This window comes from Onychostoma macrolepis, chromosome 08 (genome assembly GCF_012432095.1).
Source record: "Onychostoma macrolepis isolate SWU-2019 chromosome 08, ASM1243209v1, whole genome shotgun sequence".
Lineage (NCBI taxonomy): Eukaryota > Metazoa > Chordata > Actinopteri > Cypriniformes > Cyprinidae > Onychostoma > Onychostoma macrolepis.
The window spans coordinates 24265122-24284274 of record NC_081162.1 but is presented as its reverse complement, the minus strand read 5'-3'; the positions used below and the strand labels follow the sequence as shown (position 1 = coordinate 24284274).

At 34.3% G+C, this 19153-nt stretch overlaps 2 protein-coding genes and 1 long non-coding RNA gene across 4 annotated transcripts; 1 reads left to right on the top strand and 2 right to left on the bottom strand.

The window, feature by feature from the left end:
* The first annotated feature begins 2945 nt into the window (after positions 1-2945).
* comta (catechol-O-methyltransferase a) lies at positions 2946-11558 on the top strand. Its single transcript, XM_058785454.1, has 6 exons — positions 2946-3229; positions 6576-6747; positions 8219-8336; positions 9665-9858; positions 10871-11002; positions 11101-11558. The coding sequence occupies exons 2-6, from the start codon at positions 6577-6579 to the stop codon at positions 11278-11280; spliced, it is 795 nt and encodes a 264-aa protein (XP_058641437.1). The 5' UTR covers positions 2946-3229; position 6576; the 3' UTR covers positions 11281-11558.
* LOC131546120 (uncharacterized) lies at positions 6670-10840 on the bottom strand. Its single transcript, XR_009272607.1, has 3 exons — positions 10560-10840; positions 9617-9846; positions 6670-6796 (listed from the first exon to the last, which is right to left on the bottom strand). It is a non-coding gene; the product is annotated as an uncharacterized LOC131546120 (long non-coding RNA).
* A 151-nt stretch (positions 11559-11709) lies between the features above and the next one.
* On the bottom strand, positions 11710-15518 carry abt1 (activator of basal transcription 1). 2 transcript variants are annotated; one of them, XM_058785452.1, is made up of 4 exons: positions 15364-15518; positions 14865-15226; positions 14128-14303; positions 11710-12858 (listed from the first exon to the last, which is right to left on the bottom strand). In XM_058785452.1, the coding sequence occupies exons 2-4, from the start codon at positions 15199-15201 to the stop codon at positions 12478-12480; spliced, it is 894 nt and encodes a 297-aa protein (XP_058641435.1). In that variant the 5' UTR covers positions 15202-15226; positions 15364-15518; the 3' UTR covers positions 11710-12477. The 2 variants fall into 2 exon arrangements, with proteins under 2 accessions (XP_058641435.1, XP_058641436.1); XM_058785453.1 differs by having other exon boundaries at positions 15331-15510.
* Between the last annotated feature and the right edge of the window lie 3635 nt (positions 15519-19153).

The window sequence follows — 19153 nt, the reverse complement described above, 5'->3', positions numbered from 1 at the left end:
ATCCAATGAAAGGTTAGAGGTTTGTGACTATTTTAAAGAAAAGATCAAAAGGATTAACAATGCAGATTAATTTTCACAGCCTTCTTTGATCATATTTACCAAGGGTGCCAATAATTCTGACCACGACTGTATATTGTATGTGTGTGTGTGTGTGTGTATGTATATGTATAATTAATTAATTTATCTATGCTGCTATAATATATACACGAATAACCTAAAATAAGTTATTTCAATAATATAATAATAATAATAATAATATTTTACATATATATATATATATATATATATATATATATTTATATATATAAATTCCCATATGTAAGTCTATGCTGGTTCTCCAATTAAAAAGTAAATAAAATAAAATAAAAAATAATTGTTTACTTGTAAATGTATATAAAATATTTGTAATAATAATAACATTTTGGAATAAAACCTTCATACCCTTACATGTAAATTAAAATTTCAGTTAATTTTGCAGTGTCTATTATGAGCACATGAAACCTTATCAGTGCATTATGTTTTGGATATCCAGGCTGATTCATAATTGCAGTGACAGCATTGATTTATATGATAATTAAACAGGATGGGTTAGGAGAGCTGGGGGAAACCTAACCTGAAGTGTGTGTGTGTGTGTGATGCAGAGCAGTGGAGCCCCCACAGTGAGTCACCACTCTGGCATGCACCAGAGCCCCCAGCAGTTACTTTGGTCCTGGAAACCCACTGTATGGGGGTTGCGTCAATGTGCCTTGGGTGCAAATGAACAATTCTTTTGTTCCTTTAACAGTTCCCAACATTTTACTTCACCAGGGAAGAAACTGAATGCTAGGAATTATCCAGAAGTTAGTTTTTGTGTTGTTTTGTTTTTGCATACATGACCTTACAATTAAAATCACTGCATGTGGGTGCTAAAAAATGCAAGTTTGCATACACATAATGCAACATAAATAAGCACACAAGGTTACACCATTTTTATATATAAGTATTCATACATTTAAAAAAGCAGCACCAAGCGTGTTGTTTTTCAATGGCCTTTAATTATGTGTAACACTAGCCACTGGCGAGGGCAGTCATGTATGTTCTCAACCTTGTCTTGATTAAGAGAGCACTTCTGAAAATGCCTCTTTCGGCCACCAGTAGCCACTGTTCAGCCAGGTCAGGTGACTTTCAACATGCCATGCTTATTACTTGATGATGACCACATATGATTGCGCTTTAATTAGAAATAAGAATGTTATTAAGGTCTCATTTAGACTGGTGAACAATAATGCAGATAAGAGGAGTTAAGTGGCTGATGTAAACCTAAAAGGCAAACCCATTGACGCATGCCTTAATGTGCTGCATTCATTAGTGCATTCACATTTCAAGTGCTTAACATGTTGAGAGCGACACTATTATGCAGCATTAGAGGTTCACAGAACCACAACACAGAACAACAGAGTGCCGGCGCTCACCTGTGTATGTGGATGCACCGTCTGGAAGCATCATTATGTTTGTGTGTGTGGATGATTTAGATTGGGAATGACATGTACTAAGGAGAATACATTTGGGATCTGTAACCTCTCTCCTCCTTTCTCCTTCTCTTTCTCTCTGTTTTCTCATAAGCCTCATGTAGAGCTCATGCAATGTGTTTATAACCACGAATATAGAAAATGAACATGAATTTCTCATGTGTATATATTTATTTGTGATTTTATGTGGTTTTAGAACAATGTGCACCCAGTGTTTCACATGTAACCAAATGGTTTTACATGTGAATTTCAAGCTGTTTTAAGGTGGATGCACAATTAAATGTACAATATCAGTCAATAGTAATAAGTTTAGACTGAATTTGGTTCATAATTGTATGAACAGTGTGTGTATATACAGTATATATATATATATATATATATATATATATATATATTATTGATATAATTTTTTACTCTTACTTATTTAGATAAGTAAATTATAGAACACAAATGTAATATAATATAGTCGGTATCAATTATATATATAATTTTGTTAATTTTTAGATGTACTAAAGATCATATTTAATATTGTTATTGAATTTAAACTTAAGTGAATGTTAGATGATAGTACAACAATTAAAAAAAAAAAAGGAAATGGCCATGCACAATTAAAATATCCAATAAAAGTCAATATCAATAAATTAAAAAGTTTCCAATATTAGCTGATAATTGTTGATATTAATTTTTTGTTTTGTTTTAGACTTATTTTTAGAAAAAATACAAAAATATTATATTTACAAAAATATTTAATTCTGTAATATTTTGTCTAAATATTTAAAAATATAAACAAAAAGTTATGTGTATATATACTAAATAGTGTTATTAAATTTAACTTAGCTGTTTAAGTTTATGTTAGCTGATTCTAAAGGTAATTTAGAATAATTTTAGTGAAATGCACCATTAAATATTCAATATCAGTAAATATTAATACATTTGAAAAAGTTATATATACATACATGTGCATAAATACATATATATTTTGCATTAAGAAAATGAAAAGGTAGTTTTTTTTGTATGGTTACATTATTTTCATAATCTATATCATATGTATATCTTCATAATGCATTATGTGCATTCATAAAATTTATATCTATTTAGTATTGCATAATTTTTTTTCATTATTATGTTTTTTTGCAGACGACATGCCATGCTTTATACTCCCTATGCTGGAAAATGGTGATGCTGAGGCCCCTCTTTTGTCATCATTATCCATGTGTCAGTGTGTGCATGGGGAGGGTAGGAGGAGGAGAAATGGGGAAAACCAGGAGGCAGAGAGGGAGGCAGGAAGGGGGTGTAAGAAAGTGCGAGAAGATTAGAACATGATTGGCTAAAGGAGGATTATAACTCAGCCCAGTTGGCCGAGGTTCAGCTCCTTCTCCTGCCGTGTGGAAGTGCGTGTCTGAGTATTTACGAGTGGAAGCCTGTATGTTACACACATGTGTGCTTGCATCTCTCTCGCTCGCTCTCTCTCTCTTGTGACCCGTGGTCGTACATCACTTTCAACACATATCAAGGCAGACCAGCAGAACAGGTTATAAAGAGCAAACAGAAGAGGGAGGGGAGAGAGACAGAGGTAGACAGAGGGAGAGAGAGAGACAGAGAGAGAGAAAGAGGCCAGCGAGAAAGACTTTGCCAGAGAAAGGCATAAAGGCATCGGAGTAAAAGAGAAAGGGAAGCTCGTCTCTGTGTGTGTGTCTTTGTGAAGACAGCTGCAAAAGGAAGTAAGATTATGGAAATATTTGGCACAATATTGTAACAGATTGTTCTTTGTCTGGCTTATGAAATTCAAGGAAATGCATGCATATGTGTTATGTATTATGTGAGAATCCTTTCTTGCCGTAACACTGTGTGTTTATGTAACTTTCTGCATGATCCAGCTCTGCATTCACATCAACCAATATTGTTCACACTTCAATATTTATTCATAAGCAAGATGGTGATTGAAATTCGCACATCCCGCACACAGCATGCGCAAAAGTGTTAATTCGCTGCCTTCGTGTTAACAGCACACTTCAGTTTACTAAAGTCTAGCTGCAATCTATAATTAAGCAAAAGACTTAAATATTCATGAGGCCTAGTAATCAGAACTCAGTGTTGCTTAAAGTCTTGAGGTCTCTGGCAGGCCAAGCGGTCGATATCAGCAAGTGTGGAGGAGCCGACAGAAGCTGTAAAACTGGCCTCTTAAGAGAGACGCTTCTGTCTTTCAGTCTGTCTGGTTCTTTTAGGGTTTTATTTTCAGCTGCAGGTCTGAATGGTGATACCATCTTTAATTAAAGCATGCTCTGACAGCGCACAGGCTGCTACTGTCACCGCTGCGTCTCACTGTGTTACTCCAGTGGATCGTGCCTGGGGTTCTTTATGAGCGGCCCACTGTGTCTGCACAGAAAGCCGGAGCAGAAATCCTTATTCGTAGCTTTACTAATATGAATGTGTTAGAATCAGTGTCATTTTGGCAGCACTGTAATAACTCCTGCATGTGGTGGTATTGCACTCGCTCAGCTGTACTCTTGAAATGAAGATTTCTTCGAAGGTTCTTTGAAAAGAAAGGTTTTTTTTTAAGGGATAGTTTGTCCAAAAATGAATATTCTGTCAGCATTTATTCAACCTGTATGAATTTCTTTCTTCTGTGGAGCACAAAAAAAGATATCTTTAAAAATGTCAAAGTGTTTTGTTTTGTTTTTTATTCCAAAGCTTTTTGTGTCTTGCAAAAGAAATAAATTCATATACAGGACTGGAACAACATGAGAGTAATAAATGATGACAGTGTTTTCATTTTGGGGTGAACTATTACTTTAAGAAACATTTTTGTTTATTTTGTTTTTAGATTAAAAAGTTCTCAGTATTAAATTATACACTGCCATTCAAAAGTCAGTAAGATTAAAAATATATATATATATTTTAATTCAGCAAGGATGCTTTAAATTGATCAAGTGTGACAAGACATTTATGATGTTACAAAATAAATATAAATCATTTCTAAATAAAATAAAAAAACAACATTCAAAATCTCAACATTTCTTGAGCAGCAAATCAGCATATTAGAATGATTTCTTAAGGATCATGTGACACTGAAGACTGGTAATGTAATTTATGCATCAAGTACTGATGCTGAAAAATCAGCTTTGCATCATAGGAATAAATTACATTTTAAAATACATTCAATTAGCAAACTGTTATGTTAAATTATAATAATATTTAACTTTTTAATCAAATAAATGCAGCCTTGGAGAGCATGAAAGACTTTCAAAAACATAAAAAACAACAAAAAAATAAACTTATCAACCCAAAACTTCTGCACAGGTGTGAAAAACAGATAAGTAATCATCACTTTAACCAATGATGACTAGATCTTCTAGAAAAGGTGAAGCTGGCACGATACTAGAGTTGGTAAAGTGTAAGGGGTTAACCGTAAATGTTAAGCCATCTAACTGTTAAAACATGTAAAAAACTTCTGAATCATAATTTCGCAAGCCATTATAAGGTATTCTCTGTTCATGTGAGCGGTAAATCAGCTGTGGGGATGAAGCTGTGCTAATTCATTTCCTTCCCCAGGCATGAGGCCAAATCTTGCACAGCACAGAAAAAGGAGCTTTCACTGTTTTCTAGGACCACTGGACTGAAACAGGAGAGGGGGATGGAGAGTTTGGCATTCCACACCACTGAAAGTCAAAGTTTTTTTAACCCTGTCCTCCCTTTTGTCGTTTTTCTATGTATTTCTTGTATTGTGTCAGTTTTTTTTCATGTGGCTGATCCTAATATTAGTGGCTGTAACATCTTAAATGCAGCTAGGCACGTGTTATGGACGTGCATTTCATGTGATCTTGCATCATAATACGGCTGATAGAGCCGGGGGTGTTTACACAGGTGTGGCCATATGTCATAAACACACGTAAGATAATCAATCATTTAGGTCCAAAGGTTGTGTTGCTTTAAGCTGGAGTAAGGTCAACAATGAAATGACAGTGAGTTTTGAAGTAAGTCTCACAAAGCCTATTGTATTTCTTTCTAAAATCAATAAACCTAAAAAGTATTACATATATAAAAAATTATATATAATATCATATCAAAGCAAATATTGTTTTATATAATATTTTCTCTCCAAAATCATAAAAAATTAATGTATAAAAATGATACAAAATTATTATCATAATCAAGGGCTTTTTTCATTACAGTCATGTGAAAAAATCCCATTCTAACTATTATGCAAAATAAAAAAAAATAACATTACTGCAATAGAAAAGAAAAAATATTTAGATTGTAAAATATTTATACATCATGGTAGTATTTTTTGCACTGCCTTTAAAAAAAATCATTGTTTTCAGACAGGTACGTTGATTCTCATTGCTGCTTTAAGTTAATGCAAATATAACTAGAATAATGAGAATGCAAATATTAAGCATTTGGACCAGTGTTATTTTAGTATCATTTATAAACTATTATAGTTTTTATTAAAAGTTTGAATTAGTTTTTATTTTAATATATTCAATTTTCATTTTAATTTAAGTTGTATTCATTTTAGTGTGTTTTTGTTTTGTTTTTTTCTGACTAAATAGTTTTTATTCATTTTTATTTCAGTTTTAGTTATTTTAGCACGTCAAGTTCAACTAAATTAAAATGAGAAATGCTGCTTTGGCAGCTAGCTGAAATAAAAGTTTTTTTTAAAATATTTATTTTATTTTATTTCATTCGACGTTTATGTTATCTTAAGTAACAATAATGCTTTTTAAAATGTTTTCCCAATTTGACTATAATAACCCTGATCCAATTTAGAAAATGTAACTGAAAAATTTATTATACTAAAATACGCTTCATTTTCTTTCAGCATTATATTATTTCTTACTTTGGATTTAGGAGTGAAATATAAAAAACCAAGACATGTTTTAACAGGCTTTTTGAGATTTACCCTTTGACCTTCACTTGCTTTTTCCCGTATCTGTTTTTGTGTAATTCTTTCTGACACTGCTTTGTAGTCTCACCCTCTGTGAACTGCGAAGCTGTTAATGTCTTTTTTTTTGCTGACCTTAATCATTTATTCTCTTTGTGAACGTCTCTCTCTGTCTTTCACAGCATGCTGTGGAGTTTGTTGGCAGTGACGGTGGTTTCAGCAGCTGTCCTGTACGTCCTCTATCGTGGGTTCATCCCTGCAGCTGTGCGGAGCAGTGGCTGGCTCGCACTCCTCTGGCACGATGTCATCCTTGAGCGGCTCCTTAACATCGTGACGGGATCATCGCGACCTCAGGTGACCCTCACTGTCATTCATACATACTTCACACATATGCAGAGATGACCTGTTGATGTTCAAAGAAGACAGAGAGTCATTTATGGCGAAAATACCATGGACCTACCTAGAAGGCTATGCAGGCTACCATAAAAAATGCTGTATTTTGGTGAATCAAACAAAGCCTGTAAAGAACACTTTATGGTTATATGATATGTATCTGATTCTGTGTTGATAATATGAATGATATTTATACATTTAAAGGTTTGGTTATTATTCATCTCATCTCTTACACTCTCAATTTCAGTTGTTACCTTCAAGGAAATGATTTAGACAACCTCGGGTATAATGTAGATGAGTTTTAGATCTTTTACATTGTTCTTATGTATATTTGTTTTTTTTCTTTTTGTGCGTTTCGTTGATATCATTGTTTGTGGTGTATGCTAAAACCAAAGACAAATTTGCACTATAAAAGTAACTATCTATTTCTCTTTAAAATAAAATGTTTCACGTATTCTTTAAATATAACTTAAATATTATCAATGTACACTCTCAGAAATAAAGGTACAAAAGCTGTCACTGGGGCGGTACCTTTTCAAAAGGTACACTTTTGTACCTGTTAAGTTCAAATATGTACACTTTAAGTACTAATATGCATCTTTAAAGGTATCAAAATGGACCTTTTAGGTACAAACATGTACCTTTTGAAAAGGTACCGCCCCAGTGACAGCTTTTGTACCTTTATTTCTGAGAGTGTATTTATTATTAAACATCATTTTAGTTATTTAATATTAAAAATAAAAATATATATTTTTCAATAAGAAAATGAAACCTAGTTTTACATTTTACATTTATTATACAAAGCAACTGTGTAGAATAGTACAAGCTAGAACAGGGAGGACTATAAAAAATAGTGAAAGCATCTAGTAGTTTTTTGTTTTGTTTTTCCGTCCATCCATCCATTTATTTATTTATTTTTGCATTGACATTATTTTAATTACAATTAATAACATTTTCCATTACATATTTATTAATTATATATTATTTATTTATTTATTATTAAAAACCATATTTTCCATTACAATGGCCCTCTCTCTCTATATATGTGTGTGTATTAAAAAAACCCCACTCTAATTATCATAATGGAAAAATAAATTCTTCATAATGATTTAATTTTGTACAAAAAATCATTGTGTCCATAAGAAATTATTTGAAGGACCTTGGAGTATACCAATATTATGCTACATGCATACAGTATCATTGTATATATTAAAATACCACAGTATTACCTTCTGACATCTGTACCACGGTACAGGCAAAGTACATTTTTTAAGGGACCTATGATTAAACAGATTTTTCTATAGCAGAATCCCCTTTTGAAAGCAAGAGTAATTAATGGCTTCCTGTTATGTGTCTTTATTTTGAACTATTGTTCTCTGGCTTTACTTTGCTCAAGAACACTGTTTATCATGGCTGATTTCTGTGAATGCAGCGCATGCTGAAAGCCGTTCAGAAGAACGCCACAAAAGGAGACCCTAAGAGCGTCATCTCAGCCATCGATTATTACTGCCGGCACAAAGAATGGGCCATGAACGTGGGCGATGAAAAAGGTAGCAACCTGTTTCCCATTTCCTCGCCTCCTCCTCTGATCCCTTACTAATTTTCTCACCATTAGCTTGATATTTTTTTGCTTTTATTATGCTCTTTTCCGCTCTTGAGTAAATGGCTTTAGGGCTGCTCAAAGCCGGCTGTTCTGGATGAGAAGTGATGGCAGTCTCCTGTCTACTGGGTCAATATGCTCTCTGCATGGCTGCACACATGCACACTAGTTGCATGTACGCACAATGCGCAGCCAATGCATCCCACACAATCAACAGCAGCAATTAGTTACACTGATGCATTATGGGACTGTGAGGATGGATTCATTTCAGAAGTGTTCGCCGAATTATCTGTTTTTTACAATATACAAAGTGATCCTATTTTGGTTGTTGATAGTTGACAGACATTGGTGGAAAATGTCTATAATTTAAATTTGAGGGGAATTGACTTAATATATCCACTAAAAATTTAGCAAAAACAGTATAACAAAAAAAATAAAAAAATAAAACAAAATTCGTACTTAATACAAACAATTTGCTTGAGAGGCTAAATTACTTACTACATAAAGCACTATATTTTATTTTTGTTTTAGTTATTTTAGTACATCAAGTTAAACTAAATGAAAAAGAGAAATGTTGCATTGGCTATCAATATAAATAAAATATGTTTTATGTTTTTTACATTTTACTTCAGTTTACCTTTTATTTTATCTCAATAACGCTATATAACACTGGATAAGAAAAATATCTGGCAATGGGTTAGAAAAATAAACTTAATTCAAAAGGAAAACAAGAATATTTTTCTTATTCCACTCTGAAAAAAAAAAAACTGGCATGGAAGCAATTTTTACTAAGAAACTGAAACCACAAAGAAATGGCAAGAGACACATAAAACGTGATATTTTGAAGTACAAAGTCTGAAACAGTATTTTTCTTGTAAAACATACTTCAATAATCTTTTTTACAGTTAAATGCATCGGCATGTATTTTTTTCTTGTTTTAAAAAAACAAGACTTTATATCTTGACATTTTGTATATATGGTGAGCTTTTCAAGTAAATATATCTTGATTTAAGAATGTTTCGACATTTGCAGTGGTAAACAAGACAAATATTGTTTTAAAATATGTTTAGTGCCACTATATGATACCAAACAATGAACATCAGTCTGATAATGTTCATATTAGCAGCTCAATTTCATGTGTGACAACAGGCACTGATGAATAAACGATGGCGTGGAGCTGCTAATGGGGCAGAAAGGCTCTAATGATATTTCAACTATGTCATTAGCCACCTCATTGATTAGTTTCCTCTGGTTTGTGTTCTGTGTGTCTCTCTGAAGGGCTCATACTGGATTCGGTGTTGACGGAGGTAAACCCCAGCACGGCTCTGGAGCTCGGCACATACTGCGGCTACTCCACTGTTCGGATCGCTCGACTGCTGTCCCCTGGCTCCAAACTCATTACTATCGAATTCAACCCAGCCTTTGCCGCAGTTGCTCGTCAGATCATCGCCTACGCCGGCCTTCAGGACAAGGTGAGAAAAAGAACTGGTATGCAAAGCCTTTGCTTTGAAACCTTTTTCATTCAGAATCTGCACTGAATTAAATATGAATTTTTTTTAACCCAAAAATGTCATGATGATGATGATAGTTATGGCTAATAATCTGGGTCATTTGTCACATTTGACATGGAAGTGTTCAAGACTTCAAGTTATTAAATACAAAAAAAATTTAAGCAGAAAGACAAATGTTATTTACTCCTATATACTCCTCCAATAATCTTTATTAACAACACTAATATTTGGTATAAAATATTAATGCACTGCTTACTGCCTACTATGCATAGTATGTATAATATATGCAAAATGCAACATTTAAATAAAGTGTCAAATTATAATATACTACATTGTTGCCACATTACCTCAGCAGATTATATTAAATTATCATCTAATTTCCATCCAAAAATATTTAATCCAAAAATGTCAGAGATGATAAGGGTTATAGCTAATAATCTGGTTCATTTGTCACATTTGACATGGAAGTTTAAAGTCATGCATTGTCGGTAAAGAACATAAAATGCTTTTAAATGTACTTTTACCACATTTTTAAGGACATATAGCTTATATATAAAAAACAGTTCTTTATGAAGGCATGTAGCCTATAAACATTTTGCAATGCTAGACTAAGTGATTCTCTTGATACAAGTGGCATCTTAAAACAATATGTTTGTTTTTACCTTTAATTTCGGTTTCAAAGTCATATCGATAGCAAACTGACTTCTAATAAAACGAACGGTTTATGTTTTGTTTGTGTGGTGAGCGGGTACAAAATTCCGCGAAAAAGACGGAATGCTTTACGGCAGCAACAAATGCGCGTTTACAGCGATCCACTGTATTTACGACAGTTGTAAATTTACGAAAGTAAATTCCACTCTCTTAACTATAGGGGCTTCAAAGTCGCAAAAAATGCACAAAACTATATACAGTTGCTTGGGACTAAATATCTATTTTAAAGGTAATAACGCTTTCTTTGTTCTGTTTTTTAAAGGTTACACTAGTGGAGGGACCCTCTGGTGATTTAATCCCCAAAATGAAGGAACGATTTGGAATAAAATCCTTTGATTTTGTGTTTCTGGACCACTGGAAAGATCGTTACGTACCAGACACTAAACTTCTCGAGGTAAGAAGCCCAAAGTACACTATTGTTTATGTTAACCCCTCAAGACGTTATTCTAAAATATGAAAAACTACAAACATATTTATTTTATAACATTGTAGGACTGTGGTCTACTCAGGAAAGGCACTGTCCTGTTGGCTGACAACGTCATTTGTCCCGGGGCCCCGGAATATTTGAAATATGTGAGGAACAGCCCACGCTATGAAAGCCAATACTACAAATCCAACCTGGAGTACACCAAAGTCGAAGATGGCCTGGAGAAATCTGTCTTCTTAGGATGAGAAAGGTCTTATTTTACAAGCAGATGTACATGAGAACAGGGTTGCACAAAGGGAAAAAGAGCAAGCCACTTCCTCTAAAATACCCAGTGAGTCTTGTGATGCCGTCTACTAAACCAGACAAACTGATGTTTGTTTTTGTCTTTAAAACCCACTTACCATTATGTAATGTAAATTTCTGCTGAGCTATGACTTAAGATGTTTTACAACACGACCTACTGATATATTGGATTGGATTTTTCAGGAGAGTGATTGTATTGTTGATAAAGCTATAAAATTAAGTCGTCTTGTTTTTCCTAAGCAAAGCATATCACAGAGGTCCTTCAATGTAATTTTTTAAAGGTGTTTTTCCCTATTTTTTTTTTATTTCCAGTACAAATATCTAAAGATTTTTAAATTAAGATACATTTACTTGAGAAGAAAAATGACATTAGATATTTAGTCCTGTTTTCTGAAAAATTTATCAATTTAGTTTTTTCTTAAAACAAGAAATAACATCTGGCGATAAAATATTGTAAAAATACATATAATACAAAATATGTTTTTTTCTTGCTTTTAAATGCAATTATGATTACTTAAGTCATTTTTATTCTCAAGAAAACATCTTGTTTTTTTAGAATTTTTAGAGATTTTGGCTGGAAAACAAGACAAAAATACTGAGTAAGAAAACATTTTTTGCAGTGTTCATATTGATATTGTATTAATAAAAAAAAGTTAAAATTCAATACATATGACAATTTGTACATAAAGACTTTTATTAATATGAAAATAGCATTAATAATGAATTTGAATCTCAAAAACTCATCCAACGACAGTTTCTAGTTTCAAATGACAAAGTAATTAAAGAATTACTTTTACAAATTTTTCAAACAGGCATGGGATAGAATTAGAGAACAATTTAATGAATGAACAATGCATTATACTTTCAGAAGACGTTAAGCTTCTTTTCATGGGAAAATAGAGCACTGTTTTTACAATGGTGGGTCATTTTCGTGAGTTCTGCAGTGTTTTTACTCTGAAAGTATGAAACAGTCAATCAGAACCATCTATATGGGGTTTATATCTGGTCTGTGTCAAAAAACATAGTAGAACATTTGTTAAAAGATTGTATGTTGAACAGGACGTATACAAATACAGAAAAAAAATGTCTGAAAAACTGATGATTCACCAAAACTTGAATGTAAACTCGTTTTCAGTATATCACTCCTGAGCCCTTCCACTACTGAAGATCTTGGCCAGGAGGGAAACGTTCGATTGAGCTTTGTCCTGGATAGTTTTGCTCTTCTCTTGTGCCTTCTGGAGGTTCTTCTTGGACAAGCCTTTGTTCTTAAACCGTTTCAGGTGGATCTCTTCTTCTGTAGGTCTCTGTTTGTAGTCCCACGTCTTCTCCTCTACGACCTCTCCCTTCTTCTCCTTCTTCTTCCTTAGGATCTCCAGTCTCTGGCTCTTTTCCACACTAGCCAGGTAGAAGTTGGTCTCCTTCTTCGCCTGGGAGATTTCTGTTCTCATACGCTGATGATACACCGTCTGCTCGTAAGCCAATCGTTCGCTGAGATGGCACCACTGGAACCTGTGCAGATACTGATGATGAAAAAGAGAGAAAAAGTAACTATACAGCTTCATATATGATGAATTTTACATTGTATAAGGAAGGCCTGGGGTCAGTAAGATTTTGAAATGTTTTTGAAAGAAGTCTCTTCTGCTCACCAAGGCAGCAATTATTTGAAGAAAAATACTGTACAAACAGTAACATTGTGAAATAATATTACAATTTAAAATAATTGTTTTCTATTTCAATATATTTTAAAATGTAATTTATTTCTGGGACGCAAAACTGAATTTTCAGCATCATTACTCCAGTCTTCAGTGTCACATGATCCTTCAGAAATCACTCTAATATTCACTTTTGATCAATTAAATGAATCCTTTCTAAATAAATTTCTTATATATATATATATATATACACACACATACATACAGCGGGTAAAATAAGTATTGAACGCGTCACCATTTTTCTCAGTAAATATATTTCTAAAGGTGCTGTTAACATTAAATTTTCACCAGATGTCGGTAACATATAAACACATACATACATACCAAGAAAACAAAACAAATAAGTTCAGAAATTAAGTTAAATTGGAATGACACAGGGATAAGTATTGAACACATGGAAAAAAGGGAGATGCAAAAAGGCATAGAAAGCCAATCAGTAAAAGAATGCAAACCTGCCCCTTTGTCAGTGGATATTAATATTAGCTGGTTCAGTCCCAACACCTACCAGGATGATGAAGATGAAACGAGATAGACATTTCAACAAGACAATAAAATCCCAAATACACAGCCAAGGAAACTCAGTTGGTTTCAGAGAAAGAAAATATAGCTGCTAAAATGGCCAGCCAATCACCTGACTTGAATCCAATAGGATTCATCTTTAGGAAAGAACTAAAGATCAGAGTTCATAGAAGAGGCCCATGGAACCTTCAATATTTGAAGACTGTTTGTGTAAAAGAATGGGCCAAAATCACATGTGACCTGAGCAATGCATGCAACTAGTTTCTCCATACAGGAGGCATCTTGAAGCTGTCATTACCAAAAAAGGCTTTTGTACAAAGTGTTAAATAAATTTCAGTAAGTGTGTTCAATACTTTTTCCCTGGGTCATTCCATTTCATTACACATAACTTAATTTCTGAACTTATTTGTTTTGTTTTCTTTGTATGGATGACTTGGGTTGCTACCGACATCTGGTGACAATTTCATGTCAACAGCACCTTTAGAAATATATTTAGTGAGAAAAATGGTGATGCGTTCAATACTTATTTTACCGGCTGTATATCTCTGTATTATGTACCTTTATGGACCACAGGTCACTGCTGAAGCGGCTCTTCTTCTTGTTGGCCATGGGTGTGTTGTGCAGACTGGCTGCGACTCTCTTAGCGATGCGCTTGTCTCTGAACTCCACCCAGCCCTCCGTGAAACTGGATGAATTGCTTCCAGCCTTCTTTTTCTTTCTTTTCACACAATGATCTAGAAAAGAGTCAAAAAAATGTTTATATGAAAAGTTTCTCAAACATGAAAACATGCACTTTGATACAAGATATCATTTCGTGGGGGAATTTCCAGCATCCTTACCCCAGTCTTCAGTGTCACATGATTCAGAAATCATTCTAATATGCTGATTTGGTGTTCAGTTGTTGTTATCAATTATTAGAGAAGCTTTTTATTATTATCAGTGTTGGAAAATGTTTTTGCTGCTTTTCAGTTTCATATTTCACAAAACGACCGTTCACTGTAATTTTGATCAAATAAATATAGCCTCGGTAAGAATAAAAGACACAATTTGAAGAAGTTAGTTTGATTTAGTGGTTTAATTTAGTACTTTCAGGAATACATTCATATATAGATGACACCAGAGCTAATGGACATCGACTAAAAGCCACAAAACAACGATTTTTGATTTTAAAAATTTGCCGTTGACGGACCGTTACTGTAATAAGTGCGGTAGTGTAAGACAGTATACATGCGTGTTTGCTAGTCAGACAGTAATAGACATGTTTAATATAATATTGTCAAGTACTGTAGATTTACCTTCAGGCTGTAGGAAGATCCTCCCGATCTCTCCGTACACACTAAGCATAGTCCGCATGTGTTTTGGTCTCATTCTCGGAGGAATGTGTCCCAAATACACGATACCTGGAATACATTTCTTGCCCTTTGGTTTCTCAGACTCATCTTCATTTATATCCAGGTCAATAGCTTCACCATCATCATCATTGTCATCTTCACAGTTCATCTCTGGATCAGCATCTTCAACACCATCTGCATTCTCCTCTTCCTCTTGTTTAGAGTCATTTACCTCTTCTTCATTGACAATGGGTTGTGTTTCTAGGTCTGCTGTAACTTCATTCTTCTCCGGAAGAGCCATAATTAGATGTGACAGCTATTACAGACTAAAACGAGAGAGACGGCATATTAGAAATCTCGTGAAATATAATATCAACTCTGCAGTGATCCGCTCACGTAGGCTACTCTTTAGTAACGTCAGTAACGTTACCTGCAAAACACTATTATTTGATGCGATTCTTACTTCGAAAGAGTAACCAGTATATTTCCATGTAATATATTGTCTTAATCCATAAAGATATGTGTCCGTTCCGAGATGTTTTTGGAAAAATTACAGGGATAAATCGACTCCTTCAAAACATGTGGCACGGAAAGCGACTCTGACGTCAAAATCAAGCGTCAAGAACAGCCTGGACGTTCTTAAAGAGACAGAACACTTTTTACAACGCGTCCATTGTAATTATATTATAGAATTCATATTATTATATGCTTAATGAACCAGATATTCTTAGGATAACATTATACAATATTCTAACCCTATCTGAATTTAATATATTTCAAATATTAATACAGAACCCTGTTATTGTAGACTTCATACTAAACAGCAGAGGGCGACAAAACACAAGTAAATATTTGAGCCCAGGTAATTTGAACGGCCTCACATTTAAGGCAGTACCTTGTTATAATCTGCAATTTGTTAATTCATAGCTTTTAAGAATAAACTGCAAGATTTTATGCAGTACTTAGGCATGATCTTAATGTATTGTAATGTATTGCAACACAACTGTAACATATTACATTTCTTTAATTAGATCAAAAGTTCAAGACAAGCTTGATGTTGGCTTTGAGAAGAAAAAAGTTTGAAGTTTCTGCTCTTAAAGCTTGATGTTTTGAAGGTGACCATGCAAAACTGTAACTGTGGGTTTGAAACAATATCTATGAAATATAATGCATTTAATGGTATTATTACTGCTGGAACATGTAATTGTTTCCTATACCAAAAAAATAGTTCAGTTTGCCTCAGCTTATAAAGATGTACAAAAAATGTCACAATTGCCTGAGGTCTTCTCTATTAATTTGTCTTTCAGCCACTGCAAACTTCAAACCAATCATCAAAAATTCATTACTGCATAACTGGTATAAATAAAGACCTATTAAATAATGGCACGATGAAAACAGAGGGACGTTTAGAAGCATACAAAGAGAGTAAAGATGCACCCATCCACCATTATCCCCAAGAGTGTGTTCCTCCTTGCAGGCATGCTCTGCTGAATGCATGGCCATGTGCCCGTCACATGTGGGTTCCTGCATTATTGAAGAGGATGACTTGGGTTTACAGAGAGCTCTGCAGCAGTTCTGGCTCTGGCACATCTGTCTATTCAAATTTAACCCCAAACACCAGGGCAACAGGCTCAAGGGATTCATCTGAAATGGCATCATCACTAAAGGGAGGAAGATACCATCGCCTCCTTAAATCAGACACTTCCTCTGCCCACGGAGAGAGCAGTTTTTCTTTAAGCCCATGTATTACAGGAGAGCGGGGCTAGTTGTCACTCATGGAAGATTCCACATGGGCTTTGACAACTATAGAGAAAATCTTAAATTGTGTGTGAGTGAATTCTGTGCTCCAAACTATATCATATTTTTCATTTTCATATTTAACTCATTGCTGATTCATAATTTATTTTTCTTCTTCTTTTTTTTTTTTTGGCAAAATGACATGTTTAATGGAAGGTTCCATTGTGACGACTTACCCCATAAAGTGTGACAACATGCCCCATTATTGTGTTCAGTGAACTGCAGTTTCTTCTGGACAACATCAGTGAAAATTCTATATAAAAATATATTTTTGTCAAATTACATTAAAAGTATTTTTTTTTAAATTATATATTAAAAATATTAAAAAAAATTTTAATGTCTTTGTTGTAATAGAAGTATTAAGTATTAAAACAATGTTTTTAGTAACACTTTACTGTGGGTTTTGACAAGTTTATGGTAAACATATTAAAACAGAAAATTTTCAAATTGTAATAATATTTCATAAAATTTGATCAAATAAATGCAGCCTGGATGAGCTTAAGAGACTTCTTTTATATATAGCTCTTAGACTTATGAATTCATTTCAGTCTGCAATTTTTGATAGACTTTTTTTATTGCTTTGATCATAATAAAAACACCAGCATGATGTTTTGATGAATAATACAGACTGTGTCAAATGTTTCCAAAGTAAAATCCAAAGCAAACCAGAATGGACATATCTGGGTAGAGACTGCAGACGCATTATCTTATCAAGCCATTGCACATGGAAACGATCACTAACACGACAATCTGTACAGAAGTGGGGAAGTAGATTAACATAGAGGTGATGTGTTACACATATAGACTGAATAACCTAATTTGACATTTTTAAAACAAATTTGATTTTATATAACGCGTCAACTTCATGGTCCATTTGGGTCCTGGCCAGCTGAAACGCACAGAACCACTTGACAGATGTGAAATCCTTTGAGGACCACATTTGCGAGTGTTTGTTTTATGCAGAGGGTGACTGACAACTAAAGACATGTTTCTGACAGTACACTGTCCACCAAATTTACACGCTCACCAAACGGCTCATGGTTCATGATGGTGTGGATAGATTGAGACAGGCAACAAAAGCAGCAGAGCAATGCAGCCGAACAAAGGAAACTCCAGCCGATGTTATTTGCAGCTCGAACCCCCAGTGCATTTGTTTGATACATCATATATAAGCAAGAAAAGACCCTGTGTCAGTTGCATAACCAGGAATCATGCAAAATATAACAAAAGCTGTAGTCCAATTTGTAAAAACCATTTAATTTTGTAAATAATCCTCTTCTAATAGGTTCTAATATGTTCTGATCTGTCTTCTGTACCATGTCTTGTTAATGTACTGAAACCCCAAAGAAACCAAAGCAGACCAAATCATTTAATGGAAAGACTAGGAGAGTTTAAGGAAATTGGATTACGAGCTATGACTTTGTTACCGCAAACTTCAAACAGCATCCATAACTGCAGCCAGAACCAGAGAGAATAAAACACAGAGCCATCTGTCTAGGCCCCTGTGACAACACTAGTTAGAGTCACACACAAACCCCACCCCACACACACACACACAGTAATCAAAGCACCCAGTGCATTTCACATACCTCAAGGTGCATTGACCTTCCAAACATGCACCTACTCGCACACGCAAAGGTGAAGTCGCAAAGCAACACAAACACAAATGTGGGCACTAACAACATCACCAAACAAACTCCCCAGTACCTGAGGGGCTTTGTACATTAATGATTTATTTACACATTTTAAATATTGATCAGGTGGGGGGGAAAGCAAATGTGCAATTGAACGGCAGGAGGTTCTGTTCACTCTGAGATAAATGCGAAATGTGCAACGACATGAGGTTTTATCTCAGTGTGAGTCGAACTCGCACGCTTTGAAAGGCTGCTGATCGCAGGCCAAACACGCTCTGCATTTTGAATGGGCACAAATAATGTATACGAGTTGTTGCTTTATTTCATGTAATTACAACTGGTAAGAAAACCAACAAATGCGGCATGATCACATGCAGTGGTCAGTGGTTAGTAGCCTGCAGGCTGCAGCTGGTCATGCTTGTGGCATTCATCTATTTCTCAGTGTTGGTCTGTGTTTTATTTATTTAGTTTTACCATGACTGGTGGGTCGATCACGAGCCCACAGCAAGGAAAAATAATAGACTACATGCAAAAAATGGAATCCAACTAGCAATATAATTATATGTTGCTTGGGATAATGCTTCCCAAACACTTTCTTTAAATCTTTCCCTGGACATGAATAGCCTGCTAGTTGCACTAATTATTGATAATGAATATTAGGCATGATTATTATGTGTGACAGGACTCAAAATTTAGTAACAACTCTACAAAAACAAATCAGTAAATAATGGTAGGGATGATTGTTGGCACTCGTGAATTTTTCTGTGAATTTCCATGCAAAATCTAGACACTTCAATGGGAATCAACATAATCATCCGAATG